At 49.3% G+C, this 27,795-nt stretch overlaps 1 protein-coding gene, 1 long non-coding RNA gene and 1 other non-coding gene across 7 annotated transcripts in view; 2 read left to right on the forward strand and 1 right to left on the reverse strand.

Annotated features, from left to right (window-relative positions):
- Positions 1-26,361, forward strand: part of RFX2 (regulatory factor X2) — a 117,628-nt gene extending 91,267 nt beyond the window's left edge. For all 3 annotated transcript variants that reach the window (XM_066274601.1, XM_066274622.1, XM_066274612.1), the window contains 12 exons: positions 5,962-6,143; positions 7,048-7,167; positions 10,186-10,301; positions 11,330-11,448; positions 11,729-11,841; positions 12,199-12,353; positions 13,870-13,967; positions 15,217-15,366; positions 16,271-16,479; positions 22,551-22,704; positions 24,148-24,190; positions 24,736-26,361. In XM_066274601.1, the coding sequence (XP_066130698.1) occupies positions 5,962-6,143; positions 7,048-7,167; positions 10,186-10,301; positions 11,330-11,448; positions 11,729-11,841; positions 12,199-12,353; positions 13,870-13,967; positions 15,217-15,366; positions 16,271-16,479; positions 22,551-22,704; positions 24,148-24,190; positions 24,736-24,848 (1,572 nt within the window). In that variant the 3' untranslated portion in view covers positions 24,849-26,361. The remainder of the gene's footprint in view (positions 1-5,961; positions 6,144-7,047; positions 7,168-10,185; positions 10,302-11,329; positions 11,449-11,728; positions 11,842-12,198; positions 12,354-13,869; positions 13,968-15,216; positions 15,367-16,270; positions 16,480-22,550; positions 22,705-24,147; positions 24,191-24,735) is intronic.
- LOC136334494 (uncharacterized) overlaps positions 2,441-27,795 on the reverse strand; it is a 35,748-nt gene continuing 10,393 nt past the window's right edge. For 2 of the 3 annotated variants that reach the window (XR_010731163.1, XR_010731164.1), the window contains exons 2-4: positions 22,575-22,722; positions 12,903-13,037; positions 2,441-3,170 (exon numbers count right to left, since the gene is read on the reverse strand). This is a non-coding gene — a long non-coding RNA (uncharacterized lncRNA). The remainder of the gene's footprint in view (positions 3,171-12,902; positions 13,038-22,574; positions 22,723-27,795) is intronic. The other variant, XR_010731166.1, reaches the window with a different exon arrangement.
- Positions 17,628-17,731, forward strand: LOC136321623 (U6 spliceosomal RNA). The gene has a single exon (XR_010728769.1). It is a non-coding gene; the product is annotated as a U6 spliceosomal RNA (small nuclear RNA).

Here is a 27,795-nt window from a genome sequence, read left to right on the forward strand (position 1 = left end):
TCAGCTTTGGGGGAGCCCTGTGAGGAAGGCAGGGTGGGGCGCAAATCCCAACAGGGCAGTGTCTTGTGTCCATGGGAAATTTAAAATGTCTCTGGGGGAGCCTGACCAGTTGGTGGAGCAGTGGATAGAGTGTCGGACTGAGATGCGGAAGGACCCAGGTTCGAGACCCCAAGGTCGCCAACTTGAGTGCGGCCTCATCTGGCTTGAGCAAAAAAGCTCACCAGCTTGGACCCAAGGTCGCTGGCTCCAGCAAGGGGTTACTCGGTCTGCTGAAGGCCCGCGGTCAAGGCACATATGAGAAAGCAATCAATGAACAACTAAGAAGTCGCAACGCGCAACGAAAAACTAATGATTGATGCTTCTCATCTCTCTCTCCGTTCCTGTCTGTCTGTCCCTGTCTATCTCTGCCTATGTAAAAAAAAAAAAAAAAAGTCTCTGGGGGAAATGCATGAGCTGCTGGTCTGGCTGCAGGTCTGCTCCTGGCTTTCTAACACTTTTCTTTTGGAAGGCAGACTTTCCTGGGTGCTTTAGCCAGTTTAGATTCTGGAGTGGACCTTTTGAGCAGGAAAATCTCCCCATATCTATTTTCTCCTTGGAGATCTGTGGTTGAGCCTCCTTCCATCTGGAATTGTGGGGTTTGAGGATTTAGAATCAAAGGGAATAGATCTTTCTAAAGAGTTGACTGTGTACACTGGGTAGAATCCCCCTGGAGCTGTCCTTGCAGGTGTGAGAGTGGGAGAAACAGGAGAGGTAAAGAACATGACCTGCCTCACAGATGTGCAGTGTGTCCCGCTGACAACTGTCATGGTCTCAGCTGGCTGAGCCTGTCCTCTGGTCAGCTGGCCACACTCACTCTTGACAATTGTCACCAAAGCAGCTATAGCTGAGATTGCTTTAGTTTTGGATGACACGGGCCACAGTCCCCAGTCCTTTGCCAGCCCAACCCCAGAGTAGAGATGAGCCTGACTGGGAGGCATGCCCCATCAGTGTCCACCCAGGGAGGTTGGCCTGTGAGGGCAGGAGCTCGGCAGGGGTGAGAAAACCCGCCTAGACAAACCTAAGTCTGCCCAGGAGCCCAGCACAGAGGTTTGCCTCAAACTGTTGCTGTCTTCTGTGGAGCGCCTTTCCTTCCCAGTGCACGGTCCTGGGGTAGGTGCGGGTGGCAATGCCCAGAGCCAATGCCAAGATTCCGCCAGAGCTTCCCATGCTGCCCTGGGGGCTCAGAGCCAGGGGTCTTCAGGTTGAAGGAAACTCACAGCCTGATGTAGAAATCTTGCAGGAGGTGGGCCTCAAGTGAGCAGTCTCTAAAATAGGGGTAGCTGTGATTGGGTGGCATGAAAACAAGGCATCGCTGTTTCAGAGGAAGGAGGTGACAAAGCTGGTGCTGAGGAGGAAGGCACCTTCACCCATTGGGGTGTCACTACAGCCTCCCCACTGTTGTCCTGGCCTGGGGAAGCCTCAGGTCAAGGTCCCAGCCAAGAGCAGTGGAGGTGTTAGACTCCTACCAGAGCCACCACCTTACTGTCCCCCAGATCCCAGCTTGAAAAGCCCCCCCACCTTGACCCTTGCTGACTCATGGAGCCCACAACATGTTCACAAAGTCACTGTCATGGGGAGGTGGCCACTGTCTACAAAAGTAAACTCTTATTTCCAAGCCCTACTTTTAGACTAATTGTCTTCAGACTACATGACTTTTTAATCAAGAAACCCAAATTGTCAAAGATCCTTTAGCCTTTTGCTGGTGGCCAACTACAGGCTGGTATAAGGACAAAGCTGTTACCTGCAGACTAAGCTGGAGCTTGGCTAGAGAAGCAACTTCATGGGATGGGTCCCTTGACCAGAAATTGCTCCAAATTCTTGTGGCAAATGCCTAGCAGTGGTCTTGACAGGACCACTGTTTCTTCAGTATTCCTGACCTACCCTCACCTCCTTGCCAACCCACCCTAGCTGCTGACAGGACAGGTTGTTTTCCTCTAGACAACCATCTGGACCCATCCCTCAATTCCATACCCTAGTGTCCAGGGCTGACACTGCCCACCCCAACCCCTGCCCCTCACCTCATCTTCCCTGCTCACCAAGTCCTTGCAGTGCTCATCCTTGCTTTTCCGTCTCCTCTTGAGCACCTCTCTTCCTGATGCTCTTTGACCTCACCTTTAGAACAACCCAGAATCAGACTATTTCTCCCACTTCCACCACCACAGACAAACACACACTATCTCTCCCAGGGATTGTCGAAGCCATCTACTAGCCAACCCTTGGCTCCCAGGCCCTTCTCACAGCAGCTGCCAGAGGAGATCTGCTAAAACCCAAGTCAGATCCTTGCAACTCTTTGCTCAGAAGCCTACAGGGCCCCCATTGCCCTCCAAGTAGAAGCCAAGGTCATAGAAATGACCCTGCATGACCTCCCCATCCCCTTCTTGCCCTCAACTCCTCTCTCTCTCTCTCTTCCCCTTGGTCACTCCGCTCCAACCACACAGGCCTCGCTGTTCCTACAGTACTCCAGGCATGGCCCTGCCCCAGGGCCTTTGAGTGGGCCGTGTCCTTTGCCTGAAACATTTCCTCAGTTGCTCCCTCCCTCAGCTTCTTCATGTCTTCTCTCATTTGCCACTCAGATCAGTTTTCTTTCCTGGTAACTTCTCAGTGCAAAGGAGAGAGGAGTGTAACTATTCTTTTGGAGACTGCCAGTGGGGTCAGTTCTCTGTAGTCACTTATACTTGAAGGAAGCTAACCATGCTTTATTTCATGATGACTTTGATGTCAATTCAACAGAATTACCCAGAGAAGTCTACTTTTAATATAAATAATATGGGGTTGGGGGAAAGGAGTCATATTTCCCAAACCTTTCTCTTTATGTATGAGCCAGTTTTATTTAGTGGGCCTGGGCCAGGTATTAGCCTTCATCACTCAGGACCCCTGGTGCAGTGCCCCTTCCAGCCATACAATCTGCCTCACCCCTTAGCCCAGGACCAGTGTCATCACATGAGCTCCTGGTCCCCATTTCTCTTGTCCATGGAGGATTCCCTAAGAAGTAGTGTCCTGAGCCCCTCTACCTTGGGTGGCAGAGAGGAAAAACCTCCAGCTTTTGTGCCCATGTGCAGGGGTCCCATTTGCTCTTTGGGACTTCGTCTTCTCTGGTCAGTGTTTCTTGAGGCATCTTTAAGATCCTGGGGCTGCAAACAGGGGAAGAGAGGTCAGGGACAAGGGAGGACCAAGGAGATGTCTCCTAAGACTCTAAGCCCTGGACTAGAGTGAAGCTCTGAGGAGTAGGGAGGCACTGTGCTACCTAAAAAGTACTGTTAAGAGGAGTTTGAAATGACTTGATGGAAAATAAAATATATGATGTTCTTTTTCCAAAAGGACACTTGAAGATGAGTCTCTTTCAGGGGCTTTTCTTATTTCCCATGACCTCTGGCTCACCTCACACAGCCAGACACCCTGCCTAGACCCCTCCTCCCTTGATAGTTGCTACCCTCCTGCACTGATGCTTTGCATCCTCCTTCCCATCTCCCTGTCATCATTGTCTCTCATTCACCCTGTTGGTGAGAGTAGGTCCCACCCTAGAGTTACAGGAATGGCCAAACACACAACACCCACACTAAGCAGAGTGGAGAGCCATTTATTAGTCACATAGACTTATAGCCCAGGAGAGGATACACTTCAGGGCCATTCATGGGCACACTTGGGGACAGTCAACAACAGACTGCAGGAGGTTTTGCAGTGGGGTGGCTGCTGGTTCAGACCCGATCCTCAGGGATAAGCAGGAGCTGTGGCCAGCCCCTCAGTGAGGATGGTTGTGCAGCTAAGAGGCCTCACTGCAGGAGCACAGCAGGTGGAGGGGACCTCTCCTGTTTTCCCCCAGTGTCACTATTCTTCCTCCTCAGCCTTTCTATGCACCCCTTATGCCCAAAGACCCTGCATTGTCTCCTTGGTACCAGATTTATATATCTAGTTCCAACTTGTGCCCTGAACAACAGCCCAATACTTGAAACCCCTCCTCCCAAACACAGAGCCCACTGCCTAGGCCCTCTTGATGCCCAATGCCTGTCTTTCTGTTAAAAAAAACCCTCTGCTCTGATAGTTCCCCACGTGTCCTTTCACTGGGATCTTTGACCTGTCCCCTACTTTTATCCCGTACCTCCAGCGTGCCCTCCCCCATTTCTAAAACTACCCTCATTCTGACATCCAGGACCCCAGCTGGCTCCTCGTGAGAGTAGGGAGGTCCAGAGATGTGATGAAGGGCTTCACTTTAGAATGGCCCAGGTAGGGCTTAGAAGAAATAAAAATGGGCCTTGAACAGATTTTTTGTGACACAAGTTCCCTTATTCTTGCTACCTCTGTGCATGTTAGAACCTTTCCATAATTAAACTTTTTAAAAGGGAAATGAAAGTCGACTTCCCAGCTTGCATGCTAAGTCTGGGTGGGGCTACAAGGGGATGTGGAGTACAGTGGGGTGCAGGCCATGGGCAGGGGGCTGGGGTGCTGATTCCCAGGGGAGATGCTCACTCTGGGTCTGGAAGGAAGCAGAGGGCATGGGGACTTACAGGAGCCCAGCATGGCTGGACTGCAGAGGGGTCTGGGCCAGTGGAGGGGGTTGTCTGGACAGGGGTGGCAGCTTAGACAGACCACTGCCTCCCACAGTGAGCCTAGCTCCTTCATGAGATCCTGCCCCAGGCTGGTGCCTATGCACATGGCTCCTGCCAGTCCCCAAAACCCACATGGTTAAAGCTTTTTGTACTCACAGCAGAGCGGACGCCAGAATCAAACCACAGCTTTTGGGGCACTGTGGTTGAGGCTCCTAGTTGGGCACATCGCCCCTCTTGGGGTCTTAGCTTTTTATAAGGGTGGCTCCTGCTCTTCCAAGTCTGCCAACCTCTGGGGGCAGCAACTTCACAACTTCAGCTTTCAACTCTTTTTCCTGCCTTAGCCTGAGCACAAGGCCCAGCACATGAGCTCTTAGGTATTTTAGTCAGTTTCCATCTGTCCTCCGCTTGGAGGCCTGCAGGAGATACTAGTCTGTTTCCATTGATGACCACTGCCGATGAGGGGCATGGTGCTCATAGGCCCCTTGGTTTTCTTGAATCGGCCTCTTTCTCATCATTAGAATTGATCTCTGTTCCTACAGGTTTAGGAGACATTTGTTGTTTAAGCAGCATGTGGGTCTGTGTTTAGAGATTGTTTTTTATTGATTTTTAGGGAGAGAAACAGAAAGGCATGGGGGGAGGAACGGGAAGCATCAACTCGTAGTTGCTTCTCATATGTGCCTTCACTGGGCAAGCTTGAAGTTTTGAACTGGTGACCTCAGCATTCCAGGTTGAAGCTCTATCCACTGCACCATCACAGGTCAGGTGGTCTGTGTGTGTTTAAGTGATTTTAAGGACAGATTCTATGAGGTCTTCATCCATGCATGTTTGTCTTGGTTAAAAAGGAACCTGAACGTGTGGAAGTCCCAGGTTCAATTCCTGGTCAGGGCACACAGGAGAAGCGCCCATCTGCTTCTCCCCCCTTTCCCCCTCTCCTTTCTCTCTCTCTCTCTCTTCTCCTGCAGCCAAGGCTCCATTGGAGCAAAGTTGGCCCAGGCACTGAGGATGGCTCCATGGCCTCCGCCCTAAGTGCTAGAATGGCTCTGGTTGCAACGGAGCAACATCCCAGATGGGCCAGGTGGATCTTGGTCAGGTGCATGCAGAGTCTATCTCTCTGTCTCCCCACTTCTCACTTCAGAAAAATACAAAAAAAAAAAAAAGGAACCTGAATACCAGGCTGAAAATTGAAGGAATCAAGAAGCGAGTGAAAAGAAGCTACTAAGTAACATGCCCAGAGTCTCTTGAACCCAAATCATGAGAGTGGCAATGAATTTCCTCATCTTGTTAGTGGAGGGAAGGCATGTGATTTTCTTAATAGTCCATTTAGCATTTTGGTGTTTCGGGAAATTTGACAATCAGAAACGTGTTTTTCTTTTTCCAGCTCCAGTGGCTGTTAGATAATTACGAAACTGCTGAAGGCGTCAGTCTACCCCGAAGTTCTCTTTATAACCATTACCTTCGGCACTGCCAGGAGCACAAGCTGGACCCTGTGAATGCCGCCTCCTTTGGGAAACTGATTCGCTCTGTGTTTATGGGCCTGAGGACACGGCGGCTGGGCACCAGGTGGGTAGAGGGCAGTGTCCAACCGCCCCCACATCCTTCTTCTTCCTTTACACAGAAATCAAGTTTTTGGAGAATATGAGGTTCCCTCCTTCTCCCCACGCATCCTGACTGACATAGCTGAATGAACTTGGAGTTGCCCCAAAGTGGCAACAGCATTGGCCTAGCCAGGGCCAGGGCATGGGTTGTGGTTCAGTATCTCCTGGTGATTGGATATGGGGTTCACTTCAGCTCTCTTTGTTTGAAATTTTCCGTAACAGGTTTTTAAAAAACTGCCTCTGGACTATCTACCAGAGTTGGATTTACTGTTTCTTGATGCTCTTTGCTATACCAGACCAACCCACTGTGGCCTGCCCTTGGCCTATAGCAATCGGGGAACCTCACGTATCATAAACTTGACCAGGCAATTATACGGACACCCCTCTCACTAGAAAAAAAAATGGCCACAATCTACTTAAAGTGAGTGACCTACAGCTCATGTGGCCGTGCTCTGTGGCAGACTCAGAGCCTGCTCTCAGTGAAGTGCACAGAAGTGGGGAGCAGGGTTCATTCATGCACTCTCAGATGCCGGCATCCTGGCCAAGAGAATGGGCACTTCTTCTCTTATCCTCTGCCATCTTTGATCCTTGACAGGGAATATCTTTAACAGGATACAGACACAGAACTGGTTTTCTGACTGCAGGACTTCTCAGAGCCTTTCTCATACTAAAATGCAAGAAGAGAACCTTCAGATGGGGAGGTAGTGTGCCGAACTTCCTAAACCTCTCTGGCCTCAGAACAGCCCATGAGCATTTCCCACAGTCCAGGAAACACTGAACAGGAGGGTCCAAAGTACAGGTGCCAAGACAGCACCTCCTGTCCTTTAGGACATCTGTAGGAAGAGCTGATCCCGATGTTTGGTTTCTAGGGGCAACTCCAAGTATCATTACTATGGGATCCGTCTGAAGCCAGACTCTCCCCTGAACCGGCTACAGGAGGACACCCAGTACATGGCCATGCGGCAGCAGCCTGTACATCAGAAACCAAGGTGAGTGACCGGGGCGGAGGCGGCCTGAGGTAGGGGACGGGGCCCGAGTTTTTCTAGGAAGAATATGGGGAGGGTGTTTCTCAAACATTAAATAAATTTATACAAAGGTCTCCTACCCTGTGGTGGAGAAAACACCTCAGTCTCCAGTATCCTGAGAGAGCCAAGACATTAACCTCCACTGGCGTAGAGGGAGGCTAGCAGGGGCCAGGAGCTGAGGAGGCACCCTCACAGGCTAACAGAAATTCCAGAGTGTTTTCTTCTCTAAAAAAAAAAAAAAAGCCTGCCTGTGGTGGCACAGTGGATGAAGCATCGACCTAGAAAGTTGAGGTTATTGGTTTATATAGTGTGTGTATGTGTGTGTGTGTGCACCAAGTATCCTTGACCTGGGCTTCCCTGGTCAAGGCACATACAACAAACAATGAACAACTAAAGTGAAGCAACTATGAGTTGATACTTCTGACCCCCCATCTCTGAAAAATTAATAAATATAAAAATAAATTTTAAAAAGACATTTCTAAAGCAGTTTTAGGTCACAGCAAAATTGAGTGAAAGGTACAGGCCCTGGCCGGTTGGCTCAGCGGTAGAGCGTCGGCCTGGCGTGCGGGGGACCCAGGTTCGATTCCCAGCCAGGGCACATAGGAGAAGCGCCCATTTGCTTCTCCACCCCCCTCCCCTCCTTCCTCTCTGTCTCTTTCCTCCCCTCCCGCAGCCGAGGCTCCATTGGAGCAAAGATGGCCCGGGCGCTGGGGATGGCTCCTTGGCCTCTGCCCCAGGCGCTAGAGTGGCTCTGGTTGCCGCAGAGCGATGCCCTGGAGGGGCAGAGCATCGCCCCCTGGTGGGCAGAGCGTTGCCCCTGGTGGGCGTGCCGGGTGGATCCCGGTCGGGCGCATGCGGGAGTCTGTCTGACTGTCTGTCCCCGTTTCCAGCTTCAGAAAAAAAAAAAAAGAAAGGTACAGAGATTTCCCACATACCACCCCCCGCCCCCCATGTGCACAGCCTCCCCACTAACAGCACCCCTAACCAGAGTGGTACGTTTGTTCTATTGATGGTCCTGCACTGACACATTGTGATCACCCCGAGTTCATAGTTTACATTAGGGTTCATCCTGGTGTTGTACATTCCATGGATTGGGACAAATGTATAATGACATGTACCTGCCATTACAGTACCCATACCGAGTATTTTACTGCCCTAAAGATCTTCTGTGCCTCACCTATTCACCCCTCCTTGTCCCAAGCCCCAGAAACCCCTGATCTACTTACTGTCTTCTATAGTCTATAGTTTTTCCTTTTCCGGAATGTCATAAAGTTGGAATCACATATCTTTAATTTTTAAACTACCGGGAAATGAAAGAGAGAGCACTGAACATAACCTGAGAAGCCTATAGACTTAAGTTGCTGCTTTTTTCCTGACATTTTGATCTGATGGCTGGAAAGTCCCGGTCATTTTCTGAAATGTTCTCTTTACTTACTCATCTTTTAAGGCAGGAGTCAGCAAATTTTCCTGTAAAGAGCCAGAGAACAAATACCTTGAGCTTTGCACGTCATGACTTCGCAGTCTGCTGTTGTGCATGAGCCATCACAGATGTTCATAAATGAGTAGGCATGGCTATGTGCCAATAAAACTTTATTTTTGGACATTGAAATGTGAATTTACAAAACAAGTGGCAGAGATGGCCCTCAACAGCTGTAGTTTGCCTTGGTTCTGGTTCTCACTTGAATGTAACTACCCTGGCAGCCTTCCAGTCCCCCAGGCTCCCTCTCCAGAGTCCAGACTGTTCTAGGGTGAGTACTGTGCCCCTTCACCCCTACATGGCACCTTCCTACCTCTGCCAGTCTGTGTGGCTCAAAATCCCAATTCAGCTGCTGTAAAGTGTCACAGTGACTCCCAACCACAAGGCTGATCACAGGAGTTGGAGGTTACAGAATAGAGTCTCCAAGAGCCAATACATCAGAACAGAACCGTCCTGACCCTTATGGTCCATAGACATGGACTCAAGAGCTTCCTGTTGTTTGATTTTGGCCCCTACAGATACCTATGAATCTATATACCGGGAAGCACAAATTTTAGGAGCAGTTACGTGTTTTGTGGCAATACTTGGAACCACCCTGAGTAAGGTGGTCCATAAATATATCAGTGGCATTTCTTCCTCTTCATAGCGAGCCTGGCCCCACTCTCTACAAAGGCACTCCCAGTTCAGACTGGGTCCTTCCTGTCATGCACACCACCTGAAGCATCCCTCTGGGCTCAAGAGTGACAAGTGGCCTGGGAAGCCCTTCTCTGTTCATGTTTCTCAGTTTGCTACCTATGCAGACTATCCATTGCTTTCTGGCTCAGGGCAAAAGGAAAGTCTCAGAATTTCCTTTAAGACCATATAATAGTAAGATACTTGAGATTCTATGTAAAGAAGTTCATTTGTCTTCTAAGAGAGAAGTATTAGAATACTGTGTGTGTGTGTGTGTGTGTGTGTGTGTATATATATATATATAAGCCAAGTATCCAACAGCGGATGAATGGATAAACAAAATATAATATACATATTCTATCATAAAGAGGAGGGACATTCTGATACATGTGCTAATGGGGATGGACCTAGAGGACATTATGCTCAGTGAGAGAAGCCAGATACAGAAGGACAAATACTGTAGGAGGTCCAGGCTCAAGAGGTCCCTAGAGGAGTCAGATCCACGGAGACAGAAAGTAGATGGTGGGAGTCAGTGTTTATGGGAATAGAGTTTGGGGATATGGGAAGTTCTAGAGATGGATGGTGATGATGGTTGTATAACAACATAAATATACTTAATGTATATTTACTACATTGAACTCATTGAACTACATGGTTAGAAATTATTAAGATGGCACATTTTGTTATGTGTATTTGACCACAATTATTTTAAAATTACACACACACACACACACACACACACAAGACTGCATCCTGTTCAGCCCTCTGCTCCTTGGGCCCCTTCTAGGCAGTGCTGCTGGGGCCTCATGGTGGCACGTGTGTCCCCTACCCAGGTGCCGGCCAGCCCAGAAGTCGGACAGCCTTGGGGACAATGGCTCACACACCGGCCTGCACAGCACACCAGAGCAGGCCATGGCCGCCCAGAGCCAGCACCACCAGCAATACATAGGTGAGCAGTGACGCCCCCATCTTGGGGGCAGGCCTGCTGTGAAAGCTCCCGGTCTCCTCAGCACTTCTGGGTACTTGTGGGTTTTGGCACCAGCAGCATCTAGAGACGTGTATTAAATAGTTTTCTTGTATGACATGTTTTCATTTACATAGAAAGTTCTAGAAAACCTTCTTTGAGGCCCCCTGAGATTTCAGAACCATCAACGTATGCCCCCAAAATTAATGTATAAAGTGACCATCAAAAAATAATAAGTAAATAAAATGAAATCCCCATCAGAGAGAAGACTACATGTCCTATTTTAAAACCTGTAGGCTCAGAGCAGCAGCAGGACTTGGCTACCCTTCTATGTTCTCTTCCTTGCTTACCTGGATGCTCAAGGCCCTCCTAAAATTGGATTTCTCCCCTCCCGGTGGGTGCCCTCACATAGGGCTGCCTGACCCTCTTCCCTGGGAGCCATGGAAGAGACCGTCCCCACCCTCACCCAGATAGCCCAGCGCTTTCTTGAGATTGCCTCCAAACTCAGAGCCTGCTACCTGGACACACCCAGGGAGGGCACTGGGATCACTGTCATAAGCATGTACACTCTGAGACATCAGTGGCCTGGGTATATTTATAGTGTATTTTTTGAGCCTGTACAGAGCCCTCCTATGTTGGGTCTTCTGGAGAGGTTGTCAGGCCTGGGAGGTCCCCACAGGGCCAGCTTTGTTTCCAGGTGCACTTATTTGGCTGGCCCCTATGCTAGGATGAGAGCACTCACTGTGTCCGAAGCTCTAGTTCAGTGATTTGTCTGTCTCGGCATATTTCCTGTGGCTGAGAGGTAATGATGCTGTTCCTATTATGGACCTGAGAAAACCAAAGCTTACAAAAACTGTGACTGTTCATGGGAGCCAGGATGCCATCCTAGGGTTGTCAAGCTGTTCCTGGCACATCCAGACAGCATTCCTCAGCACACGGGCCTCCCAGCCTGGCTTCTGCATGCTGACCTTCTGCAGGTCTCCTGACGACCCCTTTTCCTTCCATGCCCCCAGATGTCTCCCACGTCTTCCCGGAGTTCCCTGCACCTGACCTGAGCAGCCTCTTGCTGCAGGAGAGCATCACACTGCAGGACGTCAAGGCCCTGCAGTTAGTCTATCGGCGGCACTGTGAGGTGACTGCCCCCTCCAGGTGGCCCCTGGGTAGAGCCCACACAGGGGCACACCAAACTCTCATACATCCCCAAATGTTCCTGACAACATGGAGGTCCCTGCTCTTTCTAGCCAAAGAGCAGATAGAATATCTGCCCCTGAACAGTGCCCCTTCATCCATTTCCATCTCCACTGTAGTCTCCCTCTAGATTTCAAAAGACACTCCCCCCAATTGATGACATGTGATCCACACCATTTTGAACATGCACATTTGTGCATCTAACCAGCCATTTTTACTTGCAGGCAACTTTAGATGTTGTGATGAACCTTCAGTTCCACTACATTGAGAAGCTGTGGCTTTCCTTCTGGAATTCTAAAGCCTCCTCCAGCGATGGCCCTGCCTCTCTACCGGCCAGGTACCTGTTATCGCCACCCCAGACAGGCCCAAAGAAAGCCACATTGCAACCCACAGACAAATGCATCAACTTTCCATGAATTGGTGCTCCCCTCATAACTACATGTTGTTTTTATACTTCTAACAATTGATTTGTAATTTGCATTGCCCACTCACTTGTTTCAAGTGAGTGACTTTATTGGTGACCATATGTCATCACAAAGAGAAGTCACTTTAGCAGTGGCCACAGAGTCATTACCTCGGCCACAGGCAGGGGTAGAGACAGCATGACCCGTGTAGGGAATATGAGCCAGGGTGGGCACAGGGTTTGCATGGCCTCCAGACCATGGCTCACATTGTTTCCCCCATTCCACCACAGTGACGAGGATCCTGAAGCTACCATCCTCCCAAAGGACAAGCTGGTGTCTCTGTGTAAATGTGAACCCATCCTTAAGTGGATGAGGAGCTGTGACCACATCCTCTACCAGGCCCTAGTGGAGGTCCTTATCCCCGATGTGCTGCGGCCGGTGCCCAGTAAGCATCTCACCTAACCTGCCTTCTCTCCTTTCTGTCCCTGCACCCCTGCAGCCAACTTGTCAGGTCCAGCTCAGACTTGGGACACTGAGAGCAGCAGTTTAGTCACTTAGGAAGATGCTCACCCTTGCCTGTGTATTTCCTTGTCACTGACCCAAAGGAGAGAGAGAGGGAGCGCCTAGTGTGGCTCTAGTAAAGGTCACTGCCCACCTGGGCCTGTGCTGGGCTTAGAGCTTCATGCTGCTGCCCAAGGCTATGGAGTTCTGGGTTTCTGATGTCTCCAAAAGGATATTCTAGAGGGTGGGACCAAAGTCACATGACATCCCTCTCCCTCCAGACTGCTGCATTTGCTGAAAGCCCTGAGGATGGTCTGAATCCGCTTTCAATCAATTTCCCCCAGGTTTGATCTGAGACTGAGCTCAGCTTCCTCCCAAACCCGTGACTCATTGGCACCAAAGGAAGGACTCTATAAAACTTTCTCCAGATTCTAGCATACTTAATTGAGGAAAGCAGGGGGGAAAATGAAATTGTGGGCCTTATGGCTATTACCTGTTAGAGCTGACATATGCTGGGGGTCCTTCCTAGGTCCTCACAGGCCTCTGAGGGTGGTGACAATGTCCACCACCAGGGGGGACCCATTGTGCCAGCTTCTGACTTCCAGGCTCTCCCGTGGGCTCCAGCATCCTGTGGGCAGAAGCATTGTCCCAAGTGAAGGGCAAGCAAGCTGAGCATTGAGGCCTTGCTCTTAATCAATGACTCCAGTGGGCATCTGGCAGGTGATCTATGCACATTTTTGTCAACTCTTGGAAATCCCCAGTCTTAATGAACCGGTCTGCTGCTTTTGTACCAGAAAATGGGAAACGGCATAACGACTGCATTTATCCTGTGGACTTGCCTGCCGGATGACTGTTAAGTGTAGTGTGCAACTGAGTGTCTATATTAAGGTTTAAGTTTGGGGTATATTACTTTTATATCGGGGGATTTTTTTCTTTTTTTAAAGAGTCTTTATTACTTGTTTCTTATTGTAAGCCATCTCAAAATAAATTTGAGAAGTGGGTAGAATATATTCATATGTATGTGTATCAGGGTCTCTCCATCTCAGCACTGCTGACACTGGCGCCAGGTCACTCTGTGGGCCCGTCATGGGCATGGTAGGGGTTGAGCAGCATCCCTGGCCCCCATGCACTTCATGCCAAGAGCTCCCCCAGGCATGAGATCCACAGATATCCCCAGATATTGTCCAGTGTCCCCTGGGGGCAGGATCACCCTGGGTGAGAACCACTGATGTAGACAGGTGAACAGAGATGAACAATCTGGACAGGCCTTAACTCTTTTATCAGGCTTCCCTCACGAAGTATCCCAAATTGTCCCCCATGCCTGCACTGCTCCGTTCTCTTTTTCTCTGTGTTGCTTGCTGGGTGGTAACTTTTAATACATTTGCATCTCATATACTCATGGCTGATCCTGGTGCATGAGACTCTGCCTTTCTCATTATTATCGTGATTCCATCTCCTAGGCACCTTGACACAGGCCATTCGTAACTTTGCCAAGAGTCTGGAAGGCTGGTTGACGAACGCCATGAGCGACTTCCCACAACAGGTTATCCAGACGAAGGTAACGCCTGGGATTGGGGTCTGGGCCTTCAGATTACTCTGGTGGCCAGAAGTAAGAGGCCTGGGAGCCCCACAGGCCCTGCTGTGCTGGGAAGGTTGGGGCTCCTCTGCCTCTGCTCCAAGGAAACTGGACCGCTGGGCCCCAGTGAAAGCTAGTCACTCCTGTGTGTCCTGAGGATCAGTGGTCCCTTCAGGAAGTCCTGAAGATGCTGTTCCTGTAGGATAGGTGCTGGCAGGGAGGGGCATGATGGAAGATGCCATTTGATGTGACACATTTGGGTCAACTCACGGCAGATCAAATGTTCTATGCTCATGAAAAGACAGGAATTTAATTTTCTTGCTTTACCCCTTACTACTATATAGTCTTGGCCACAAATCAGAATTAAATGGGGAGATTTGGCACATAAGCAAAAATGAAAATAACCTTTTGCAACCATTCACACACATTTCTTAAGGAGCTACCATGTACGAGGCCAGATTCTGGGTATCTAGTCTACCTGCCTACAGCCTGAAATTCTGTTAGGCTAAGGAGCTAAAGAATCACCTAAGCGTCGGCCTGGTGTGCGGGAGTCCTGGGTTCGATTCCCGGCCAGGGCACACAGGAGAAGCGCCCATCTGCTTCTCCACCCCTCCCCCTCTCCTTCCTCTCTGTCTCTCTCTTCCCCTCCTGCAGCCAAGGCTCCATTGGAGCAAAAGTTTGCCCAGGCACTGAGGATGGCTCTGTGGCCTCTGCCTCAGGCGCTAGAATGGCTCCGATTGCGGCAGAGCGACGCCCCAAGATGGGCAGAGCATCGCCCCCTGGTGGGTGTGCTGGGTGGATCCCGGTCAGGCGCATGCGGGAGTCTGTCTGACTGCCTCCCCATTTCCAACTTTGCAAAAAAAAAAATCACCTAAGTAGTTGGTAAATCACAGATTCCCAAGCCAATCCCACAGAGTCTAACCAAGCAGCTCCCATGAACCTGTGTTCTCACCACCTCCTCCAGAGAGCTGAAGTAATTAAATTCTAATCTAGTGATACCACAGCATCTGCGATACGTGCCACGTGAGCACTGGTGACATCTGTGTCTTTCACTGGTTCTCACTCTTTGGGTCCTTGAGATTGTCAGAAGGGTCGCTCCCTTTTCCCTGCCCCTGAACTGTTCTTGAGCCTGTGCACACCCCACCCCACCTACCCGCCAAGGAGAAGAGAGAACAGGCTTCCCCTGAGTTTGTGCATGCAGCTCACCCTCTCATGCTGTCCTTGGCCACAGGTTGGCGTGGTCAGTGCCTTTGCCCAGACACTGCGGAGATACACATCCCTCAATCACCTGGCACAGGCAGCCCGGGCTGTGCTTCAGAATACTTCCCAGATCAACCAGATGCTCAGTGACCTCAACCGCGTGGACTTTGCCAATGTGCAGGTGACTTTCCCCAACATGGTTCCCCATAGCCTGGGATGAGGCTCCTGGGCCAGGCTACAGAACAGGGGTGAAATCTATATCACCCCCACCCCTCTGACCTAGCCTTCCACCTCTAAAAAATGCATAAATGCACAAGCTTCGACCCACAGCACACCCAGCACACATTTCTGTTGCATGAACCAGAGTCAGGGTTGGCCCACCCAGAGACCCCAGGTCTCCACTCTTAGCCTCCAGGAGTTGTGACCATCACCTTGGTTCGTTTTCTTTAAAAATGTGCCTCCCTCTTGCCACATTCATGGTTCTCTCTTTGGGCTTAGAATAGCTCAGGATGTGGACAAATGGATCCTGCTACTGTATTTATGTCTATTTCAGGCCCGGGTTTATCCACTAAATATATACACACATTCACAAGAGTGACCACTCAAAAATAAAACACAAAGACATGGTATGGCCTGACCTGTGGTGGCGCAGTGGATAAAGCGTCGACCTGGAAATGCTGAGGTCGCCGGTTTGAAACCCTGGGCTTGCCTGGTCAAGGCACATATGGGAGTTGATGCTTCCTGCTCCTCCCCCTTCTCTCTCTGTCTTCTCTCTCTCTCTCTCTCTCTCTCCTTTCTAAAAATGAATAAAATAAAAAAAAGACATGGTATAATCAGAGCTATGGATCCAAGAAGCCTGGATTTAAGTCCTTATATGAGGGGAAGGTACCCTCTCTAGTCTACCTGTCTCTGCCCTTGTGAATTTGGTATAATGGTGCTGGAGTACAGTTGGAAAAGGCCAAGGGTGAGGATGTGTGCATGAAGTTGGGCCTGGAGCTGGTGCTCAGAAGGTGGCCACAGTTAGGGTCCCTTGTTCTCACCCATGGTATTGGTATGTCACTGACCCACCGCCCTGACACCCACAGGAGCAAGCCTCATGGGTATGTCAGTGCAAGGAGAGTGTGGTGCAGCGGCTGGAGCAGGACTTCAAGCTGACCTTGCAGCAGCAGAGTTCCCTGGACCAGTGGGCCAATTGGCTTGACAACGTGGTCACCCAGGTCCTAAAGCAGCACGCGGGCAGCCCCAGCTTCCCAAAGGCTGCCCGGCAGTTCCTGCTAAAATGGTCCTTTTATAGGTAAGTACCCCTGATCTCCCTGAGAACTCTGTGAGGGGAGGAAGGGGTGGGGGCTCCAGAGGTTGTTGCACCTTCAGTGACTGGCCAAACACCCAAACCAGGACCCCATCTGTGGGCCTCATCCTTGTGGGCTGGCTTCCAGGGCCAAACCCAGAGGGCCCCTATGGCCTAAAAGTGGGTGGCTGGCTTCAGCAGACAGAAATTGTCATCAAACCTCCTGGAGGAACACAGCAGCTTGAGCCCATGCATTTATTTCTTCTCCCTACCAAACCCCACAAAGTGGCAGTAAAGTAGTGAAAAGGCATGAACTCCAGGACAAGGGGAACAGGACAGCTATGGCGGCCAATAGGAGATGCATGAGAGCAGAGTGTGGGAGACGGTGTGCGGTGCTTAGTGAGGTCAGTGACCCAGATGGGGAGCAACCATCAGGCTTTATTTACTCACTACCAAGTGCAAGCAGGAGGCAGAAATTGGTGTCAGTTCCTCCGTGGTCCATGTGTTGCTACAGAATGGTACTAGGCAAGGGTCAGGTGCATCAGAGAATATATATACTTTTAATTATATATGTAAACATATTATAGTTAATCATAATTGCATATAAAATAGAAATAACAATTAGTATATATTAATATATAAAGAGGTTTATTTCAAGAAACTGGCTCATGCAGTTGTGGGGGCCAGAGAGTCTGAAATCCACAGGGCAGGGTAGCAGGCTGGACACTCTCGGGCAGCAGGTGACACTGCAGGCATGGGTAGGATTCCTTCCTCAGGGAGACCTCAGTTTTGCTCTGCAGGCCTTTCAACTGATTAGATGAGGCCCATGTTATCAAGGGTAGTCTTCACTTAATGTCGACAGATGATAGATGTGAACCACAGCCACAAAATGCCTTCACAGCAACACCTAGACCACTGTTTGATTAAATAATGGGTACTAGAGCCTAACCAAGTTGACACATAAACTGTCACAGAAAGTAAACAAGAGAAAATAATATGGAGAAAGAAAAAAAAATGTGAGAAAAATCATGAAAGAAAAATGAAAGGATTTGATCCAGAAGGTCGAATATCCAACTGATAGGAAATTTTTTTAAGTGAGAGAAAAAATGGAAGAAAATAAAACCAAGAAGCTGTAATCAAGAAGCTGTCTCAGTGTGCTCGCTTCGGCAGCATGTATACTAAAATTGGAACGATACAGAGATTATCATGGCCCCTGCGCAAGGATGACACGCAAATTCGTGAAGTGTTCCTTTTTTTTTTTTTTTTTAAAAAAAAAGAAGCTATCTCAGAACTAAAGGGCACCAGACTCCAAATTGAAGAAGCCACCACATTCCCAGCACAATGAATGACAGCCTCCCCCAGGAGCATCCCTGTGGAATTTCAGGACAGCATGGTTGGAAGACAACCATAAAGGCTTCCAAGAGAAAGCAGAAGGCCATACTGAAGGCCTAGGAACCAGAACAATGTCTTCTGAACCAGAATGCAGAAGCTAGGCAGCAAGAAAGCAGTATCTTCAGAATTCTGGAGGAAAGCAGTTTCCAAGCTGCAATTCCCACCTGTGTAGACGGGAGCAAAGGGACTGGGCTTCAGGAGGGACGCTGCCCAGAAGACAGGAATCGTGTTTGCTGACAGCAACCTGGCAGTTTTGTAGGGCAGTCCTGGTTTCAGTTATTGATAAATACATGGAAAATTGAGCATTCTTTTAACAAGGCAGTTAACCCCAGGAAAATGGTAGTCATTCTAAGGCATTAAGGCCATGCACAATCCAGCCAACCAGGGAGCTACAGCTGGTAGGTCAGACAACCCTTCACCTGATTGTGCAAAACTGTGTTATTAGCACTCAGACATACTCATTTATTTATGGATCTTTAACACAGTTGTGACCATGTGATCCCAAAGCTGGTCTGTCAGCCAACTGCCCAGTAACTCCATTCCCAACTCCCTCCTCATGCTCTACTCTAACCTTGCCACCTAAGGGTCTTTGTACTACTCTCCCTCTGCCTCAAACACCATTCTGCCACATAGCCATGTGGCTGGATCACCACCACAGAGGCCCTTCCAGACCTCGTCAATAATTATACACATCTTATCCTTTGTCCCCCATGTCCTGCTTTTCTTATGGTCACATGTCACCTTATTCTGTTTTCTGTCTCCTCTGTGATGAAGCACACTCCCCAAGAGTCAGAACATTGCTTTTGTCCACTGTAGTATCCCCAGCACCTAAATGCTGGTTAGGTGAATAAACAAGATGTAAACTTAATATACAGACTGGCTCATCTGTGAGCTTAACACCCCATTGCCACAAAAGGAAACGCCAACTGAGCCAAAATGTACTATATAGTAAAATTGAGATGATGGACAAGCAAGGGGGTGCACCTCTGAGTCTGTGGGTACAGAGACAGCATCCCTGTGGTGGCATGTCTAAGGGAAAGTCATGATCTGAGAAGTTAAGAGCAGCAGGATGAGCTTATGATGCAGAAATGTGTAAACAAGAGCAAGAATGCAACTAATGCTGAAAGGGGTCTTTGCCTCTGTGACAGGGGGTGTTTTTCTCTAGAAGGACTGAAACACTACCTGACTTCATTTTATTAGGTTTAAGGGACTTATTTCTGTAGCATCCACCAAAAACAGTAAATGGGTGGGCAGGAACATCATGGGGAGTCACAAAGCTCGGTTGAGCTTCTCCTGGTGGAGTTCCGCTGATGTTCCTACTGCACGAAGCTACTGGCCTATGTGGAGAACCCAAAACATACCAAGCAACCATGGAGATAGTTCAGAAAATCTATTTGAGCTGAAGCATTGTACCAGATGCTGAGGCTGGGGGTGGAGGGGTACAGAGTACCAGCACCCAATCCACAGAAGGCAGTGTAGGGTTTCAGAGAAAGGGAGGCTGGAACAAGCTGGGTGGGCCAGAGATGGGAAGCATGTGGACCTGGGGTCCCCTAACAAAGCAGCAGAAAACAGACAGTGTTGAACAGCCTGAGATCTCAGATGCATCCAGATCTCTGTTACCTTGTGGCTGACAAACAGCATTCAGGGGAAGGGAGCTGGCACAATGTCAACCCAAGCACAGCTTTCTGGGGTGGGGAATGGAAGGAGAGGCAGGAAAAGGTGGACAGGGAGAGAGCCTCCTTCCCAGGGGTCCTGCAGTCCATGTTCATTCATTTACTTTGGGGGAGAGGAGGTTGGCCATACAGAGCCAAAGAAACTTCTAAAAGGAAAACACATCACAAACCCCAAGCCCTTTCACCCTGTCCACTTATAAATGTGGCCCTTACATTCATGAATGTTTTTCAAGTGACCTTTGTTTTCTAAAATGCCAATTTGGACATAGACAGTCACTACCTGGGTTCCTTCCTTGTTCCCCTTCCTAAGCCATCTCAAAGCTACAACTAGCTGAAGCCAGCTCTCTTTCTCCATGGCTGAACAAAACTTGCCTCCAGAGTGTATCTGCATGCTGGCCCAGGAAGATGCAAAGAGAGTAAATAAATTAATGTGTTATCAGCTATCTTTACTGACTCACCTGCAGCCCCATTGTGAATACACAAGTATAGACATTTTCAGCCTATTAAAAGTTAAACTGAGGCACATTAAAATTTCCAAACATTTATTTGAGCAAACATCAATTCATTGGGCATCCTCAAACCCAAGGTGGTCAGGAACCTCCACCAATAAGAACAACAGTGAGGTGTTTATGGAGATAAGGAAGCAAAAAAAGCAGGGACATAATTTGATTGGCTCCAGCTCCAGCAGCTGCCTTATTTGGGGACTAGCTGTCTGTGACTCCTTGTTTGTAAGTTTCACTCTCAGATTCCAGCATTGACTGACTGGGCTTAGATTTTTATTTGCTTACTAGGCTTAAGGCATCAGGGGCTCACCCCCAACTCCGCCATGACCCCCTTATTTAATTACTGTAATATCCTATATTTACATTGTGTCTCCCTTACTGCCTGTTTCTTTTGTTGCTACAATAGTGATTAATTAGACTTAACTGAGCATAGGTGAGCTCTGAGATGGGCATTTGAGTGTTCCAGACTACATGGCAGATGGGTTTGTAGACTAGGGTTTCTGGTTGGCTGCCATGTATATACTTACTTTAGATGAGGGGTTACTTTTGTTTTTTAAAAAGAATCAGATAGTATTTTTGAATAATAGTTTTATTGGCACATGCCACACAACATGTAAACAAATAAGCATGGCCCTGTGCCAATAAAACTATTTATGGGCACTGAAATGTAAATTTCAGGTATTTTTCATAAGTCACAAAATAATTTTTATTTTGGCTTTTCCCCCAACCATTTAAAATGTAAAAACCACCATGGCCAAATAGCTCTATTGCTTAGAGCAGTGGTAGTCAACCTGGTCCCTACCGCCCACTAGTGGGTGTTCTAGCTTTCATGGTGGGCAGTAGCAGAGCAACCAAAGTATAAATAAAAAGATAGATTTAACTATAGTAAGTTGTTTTATAAAGATTTATTCTGCCAAACTTAGCAAAACTCTGACATAAAGTACTTGACATAAAGTACATAATTATTATTATATGCTTTAACTTGCTGTAACTCTGCTTTATAAATTTTATAAAGTAAAGTTACTTCCCTACTTTATAAATCACCATTACTGTGGAACCGGTGGCAGTCAGAAAATTTTACTACTAGCAGAGATACAAAAGTGGGCAGTAGGGCCTGACCAGGTGGTGGCGCAGTGGATAGAGCGTCGGACTGGGATGCGGAAGGACCCAGGTTCGAGACCCCGAGGTCGCCAGCTTGAGTGCGGGCTCATCTGGCTTGAGCAAAGAGCTCACCAGCTTGGACCCAAGGTCGCTGGCTCCAGCAGGGGGTTACTGGGTCTGCTGAAGGCCCGCGGTCAAGGCACATGTGAGAAAGCAATCAATGAACAACTAAGAAGTCGCAACGCGCAATGAGAAACTGATGATTGATGCTTCTCATCTCTCTCCATTCCTATCTGTCTGTCCCTATCTATCTCTGCCTCTGTAAAAAAAAATAAAAAAAAAAGTGGGCGGTAGGTATAAAAAGGTTAAGTACCCCTGGGTTAGAGCATCATCGCTTAGCACAGAGGTTGCCAGTCAATCCCCAATCAGGGCACATACAGGAACAGAATGATGTTCCTATCTCTCTCTCACCCTCCTCTCTCTCTCTCTCTCTCTCTCAATTCAATAAAATAAACATGTTTAAAAAAATAAATAAGTAAATAAAATGTAAAAACCATTTTTAAATTTATTTATTTTTTTCTTTTCTTTACAAGGACAGAGAGAGAGAGTCAGAGAGAGGGATAGATAGGGACAGACAGACAGACAGACAGGAACGGAAAGAGATGAGAAGCATTAACCATCAGTTTTTCGTTGCGACACCTTAGTTGCTCATTGATTGCTTTCTCATGTGCCTCGACCGCGGGCCTTCAGCAGACCGAGTAACCCCTTGCTTGAGCCAGCGACCTTGGGTCCAAGCTGGTGAGCATTTTTTATTTTGCTCAAGCCAGATGAGCCCGCGCTCAAGCTGGCAACCTCGGGATCTCAAACCTGGGTCCTCGGCATCCCAGTCCAACGCTCTATCCACTGTACCACCGCCTGGTCAGGCTAAAAACCTTTTTTAGCTTGCAGGTTGTACAGAGACAGTCATAAACTGGGTTTGGTCTGGATTGGGCTAGAGTTTGCCAACCTCACAGGCAATAGCATCCTGAAATTCTGTCTTGTTTGTAGGTGCCTATTCCACTGACTGAGGAGTGGCAGGAGGCGAGGAAAGGCGGACAATTATGGGGGAGTCAGTAAAGGCACTCAGAAGACTCCTTACCAAAGGCGGGCTCTAAGGCTTACATTAAAGACTGTCATCTTTATGTTCTCAGTGGTCTCTTCTTCAAGCCACTGCTCCTGCCCTCCTCCCATCTGCCAGTCCTGACCTCAGTCACACTGGGACACGAGGGTGGTCTGGCAACTGGCAGGCCCCTCATAAGTCTAAGGGGTCCCCAGACAACCTCAGAACTGAAGAAAAGCCTGGTTTGCCTGCCTGGTGGGGCTCCATGCTCCTGGAAGGTGCCTAGCCTCTGTCTGCTTGTCCCCCCAGCTCCATGGTGATCCGAGACCTCACCTTGCGCAGTGCCGCCAGCTTTGGCTCTTTCCACCTGATCCGCCTGCTGTATGACGAGTACATGTTCTACCTGGTGGAGCACCGCGTTGCCAAGGCAACTGGGGAGACACCCATTGCTGTGATGGGAGAGGTGAGGCAACAGAGCAGCCTACAGGGGTGAGAGGAGGCTAATGAGCATGACACAGTAGACAGTGGGCAGGAAAGAGCTCTTATGCTGCAGCTCAAAGACCTCTGCCACCTATTTACTCTCCCCTGGGCAGGATTTCCTACTTCTGAATGAGTCCTGAAACACCCAATCCTGTGAGGGGTGCGGTTATCATGGTAAAATGCATACGACATAAAATACCCTACTTTAATCATCTTGAAGTGGACAATTCAGTGGCATTTAGTACATTCACAGTGTTGTGCAACTATCATCTCTATCTAATTCCAGAATAGTCCATCACCCCAAAGATAAACCTTGTCCCTAGCAGTCACTCCCCATCATCCTCCCCAGCGCCTAAGAACCATGAATCTTCCCGTCTGTGGATTTGCTTGTTCTGGACATTTCACATAAATGGAGTTATACACTATGTGGCCTTTGGTGTCTGGCCTTTCTTGCTGAGCATCCATCTTTTCAAGGTCCATCCACGTTGTAGCGAGTATCAGTGTTTCACTCCTTTTCATGGCTGAGTAATATTCTAGTATGTGGATATTCAGCATTTTGTTTGTCCATTCATCTGTTTGATGGACATTTAGGTTGTTTCTACTTTTTGACTCTTATGAATAGTGATGCAGTAAACGTGTGTACAAGTTTTTGTTTGAATACCTGTTTTGCGTATCTACCCAGGAGTGGAGTTTCTGGGTCATGTGGGGTTGTTTTGAGAAAGAAGTGAGGTGATACGGGTTTTGGAACATAATAAGCCCTGACAGATGCCAGTTATTCCTTCACTGTCACACTATTCATAGGCCACGGCCTCTGTATCCCTGCTGGTCTGAGCAGTCGTATCTGCTCAACCCTCCAGCTCTCAGACGCAGGCAAGAAAGTGTCAGATGGGACACAGCATCACAGCTACTTCTTATGTCAGAACCCCTCACTTATTTTTCTGAAGCTGGAAACAGGGAGAGACAGTCAGACAGACTCCCGCATGCGCCCGACCGGGATCCACCCGGCACGCCCACCAGGGGCGGTGCTCTGCCCCCCAGGGGGCGATGCTCTGCCCATCCTGGGCGTGGCCATATTGCGACCAGAGCCACTCTAGCGCCTGAGGCAGAGGCCACAGAGCCATGCCCAGCGCCCGGGCCATCTTTGCTCCAATGGAGCCTTGGCTGCGGGAGGGGAAGAGAGAGACAGAGAGGAAAGCGCAGCAGAGGGGTGGAGAAGCAAATGGGCGCTTCTCCTATGTGCCCTGGCCGGGAATCGAACCCGGGTCCTCCCCACGCTAGGCCGACGCTCTACCGCTGAGCCAACCGGCCAGGGCTGAACCCCTCACTTATAAAGCGAAGCCTGTTTTGACTGTGAGTGGATGACATTGCTAATATTCACTGGAACCCACGCTGTGGAGGGCCCTGACTCTGGCCTTCTCTCTTTCAGTTCAATGACCTTGCCTCCCTGTCACTGACACTGCTGGACAAAGGTGGGTGTGTCTGTGGCTTTCCCATGAGACTTCCTCCTGCCGTTGGCCTGGTAGAAATCAGAGCAGCCCCTGGGGTGGGTTGATGGCCTCAGGAGCTGGCATCCAGACAGCAGGTGACACCTGGGCAGCAGTAGGGGTCCCAGTGATACCTCCAAATGACTGACCCTAGATGGGGCTCATAGGAGCAGCCCTGCCATTCATGTGTACTCCAGGCGACATTTACTCCTGGTTCCTGGGCACTCCCATACCAGGACCCAAGAAGCAGGGCCACAGCCAGGAATGAGGTGGGAAGGGGGGCCTGAAGGGGGAGCAGGGCAGAAAGCCCCCCCTACCTCCAGTCTGTTCTCTGTCCCACAGGAGTGGGAGGACCAAGCACTAAAGGAAAAACTGCTAGGAATGTGACCCAGGCAAATGAGCACTGGTCAAGGAAGGTCACACCTAAGAAGGGCAGGAAGGATCAAGTTAACCAGACCAGAGCTAAGGCCTATTAACACCTGGGCACCTCTCTGAGGATGTACTTCTCTCTCCCTCCCTCCCCAACACAGACCCCACAAGTGACGTCAGTGAAGACCGCAGCAGTGAAGCCGATGTGCGTGCCCGCAGCCTGGGTGAGCCCCTGGTAAAACGGGAGCGCAGCGACCCGAACCACTCCCTGTAGGGTACCTAGCACTGAGGCCCTTCCCCAGGTCCACCTGGCCTCCTCAAGCTCCACCGCAGTCGTGCCTCTTACATGAAGTGACCTCGATTTGACTAATAGGGTCCCAGAGCATGGGCATCCTGAAAGGACACGCTATTCTTCTTAAAGAAAAACTGTTGTTCACCATAGCTGAAGGTCACGCCCAGTTCTGAGCACCTGAGTGGCTCCTCTAGGTGCCACCCAAATCACCTTTTCCTCCGCACTGTCTTAGTTCTTCTGTCTGCTGGACTGTGACCTTCGGGCCACTTCCACACACCCCGCCCAGAGCTGGAAGGGCCATACTGGCGGGTCAGCACCTCCATGTTAGGCTTCTCCGTTCAGCTCGGTCCAGTTTTCTGTCCAAGGTCACAGCCAACATGAAGCCAAACTGCTGAATCTAGAATGCATCTGTTCAAGGGGGCCACGGCAGTCAGTGTTTCTGCAGTGCCTTAAGAGGGCCACCATCCAAAGTTTGCACAAATAGCTGTGCTTGCAGCCTGCTCCACAGAATTTTCTAGAATGCCTGCCTTGGAATTGGAGCACAATGACCCCAGGCAGGTCCCATCTTGAATTTGTTCAAAGTTGAGATCCTCTCTGGGGACAAACATCCCAAGGACTTTCATAGCCCTGAACTTGAAACTGTGTCCATCACAACATGTTACACTTGGTTAGCTCCCTGGGAGAGTTCCGTCCCAAAAGCAACTGCAAAGAAGAAAGACAACTCTCTAGTCTAGGAAGCTCCATCTAATGCAATGCAATAGTTTCTCCTTTTGGAAATATGTTTATACCAATAGTTTTGTGCTCCAATTGTTGTTAGAACGTTTCTTATGAATGTGTATTGCAGAATATTTGGTTCCCAATATTTTTTCTCATTCACGTCAAGCAGGAGCACTGTGCCTACCTCAGCCCTCGACTGATGTGTGGGGGGCAGGGGAGAAGAGAAAGATACACGTTCATTCTAGAAACCTGAAGTCCATGATGATCACAATGTTTGTCTGGTCTTAGAGTTCAAGACTTGGATGAAATCAGACAGAAAGAATGTCTTCCTCTACTGGAAGGCATTGAGGTTCATGGTTCATGAACTATAATGGCCTTCCTCTTCTTCCCCAGTGCCAGTTGGGTTCTGCCTTAGGCTCTGTCTTGTGCTTTGCAGGATTCCATAGGGAAGACTACAAATGACAGTAAGACACGAGCCTTCCAAGCCCATCCTCATTTTCATTGCAATAAACACATTAAGCATACCCATTTGGGGGTCACAATCCATACTCCAGCCCCCTAGTGGTCCTGGAGAATATGCCCTCCCTCCCTTCCTATCCCCTGCCCTAGCCTGCTGGGAAGCAGCAGCCTCCAGCACGTTCCTTTCAGCTTTCTGGAGGGCACTGGCAAGGCCAGCCCAGGGCCAAAGATGGCAAGAAATAATTCTCAGCCCAGGATGGTCGAGGCCATTTGTAAACAGATTAAATTCATTCAGATATTACAGAATTAATCCATACTCCAGCCACTGAAGCAGCCCACCAGTTGTTCTCAAGGTTTATTTTAGAGTGGTGGGTCCAAACTCCAGAATCCCCTAAGAACCAATGCCAGAGCTTGTTCCAAAACTGCCAATCTCATACTCTGGTTCTCTTCCAATCATATAAATCTTTCGCCTTTTACCAAAATCGCCAATCCCTAGGCCCCAGTCACAGAAAGCCTGCATCTTGGGATTGGGGTAGGTGCTGGGAATCCACTTGTGACCACCCCTTCCCAGGAAACTATGACACAGCGTCTTGGGACTTTGAAGAAACCCTGCAGAAGAAACCCTACAGAGAGAATGATGCCATTCCACACCAGCCTCCCCTAAAAGCGGCTTTGCACTGCCAGGCCAGTGCCCTACATACCCTCAGGGATGTTTGGCCTTGGGCCCCAGAAGAGGCCTCTCTGTCCTAGTAAGAGGCCCTAGGACCTGACTGGTGGTGCACAGTGGATAGAGTGTCGACCTGGGACTTTGACATCCCAGGTTCAAAACCCTGATGTTCCCAGCTTGAGTACAGGCTCATCTGGCCTTAATGACAGGTTCCAGCTTGAGCGCAGGATCATCGATATGATCCCATGGTTCCTGGCTTGAGCCCAAAGGTTGCTGGCTTGAGCAATGGAACACTGGCTCAATTGGAGCCCCCAGGTCAAGGCGCATATGAGAAGCAATCAATGAACAACTAAAGAGCCACAACTACAAGTTGATGATTCTCATCTTGGTCTGTCTCTCCCTTGCTAAAGAAAGAAAGAAGAAAAAAAAAAGGTGCTGAGGCCCCCAGGTGACACTAAATCGCCCATCACTTCCCTGGGCTGGGACTCCAGGGCCTGTGCTTGACCTAATGCAGTGCTTTTCTTACAACATCAGATGATTAACTCTTGCATGGACCGGCACGAAATTTCTGGCAGACTGGTACTGGTCTGCAAACCAGTGGTTGAAAAACACTGGCTCAATGATCTACTGTCACTATCTTGAAATTCTTAATAATTGAAAAAGAGCCTGTCTGTACATTTTACTGGGCCCCAGAAGTTCTGTGGCTGAGCCTGGGGAACTCCCTTCCCTTTGAGCCCTGAATCTGTACTGCTTCCATGCCAGGCTCTCGAGCCCAGACCTGCCCTAACCTGTGGCTCACGATTTCATGCCCTGAGCAGTGCCAGCCCTTGCACCAAACAGCAGCCGCCCCTGACCTTCCCCCTCAGAGAGCCAGGCTGGGTGTTGGGGTGGCAGGGTCCCTGGAGGAAGAGAACCAGGCCTTGCCCTTGAGGACTGAGTAGCTGGTTAGGGATTGAGCATGGGTCAATGCCCCAGGAGCTAGAGAGATGAGCAGAGAGGCTACTAAAGGTCCATAGGCTATCAAGTCCCTTGGAAGACCCACTGGGAAGGGCTCCAGGGAGCAGGCAACATACTATAATGGGAACC

Source organism: Saccopteryx bilineata, chromosome 1, assembly GCF_036850765.1.
Source record: "Saccopteryx bilineata isolate mSacBil1 chromosome 1, mSacBil1_pri_phased_curated, whole genome shotgun sequence".
Classification (NCBI taxonomy): Eukaryota; Metazoa; Chordata; class Mammalia; order Chiroptera; family Emballonuridae; genus Saccopteryx; species Saccopteryx bilineata.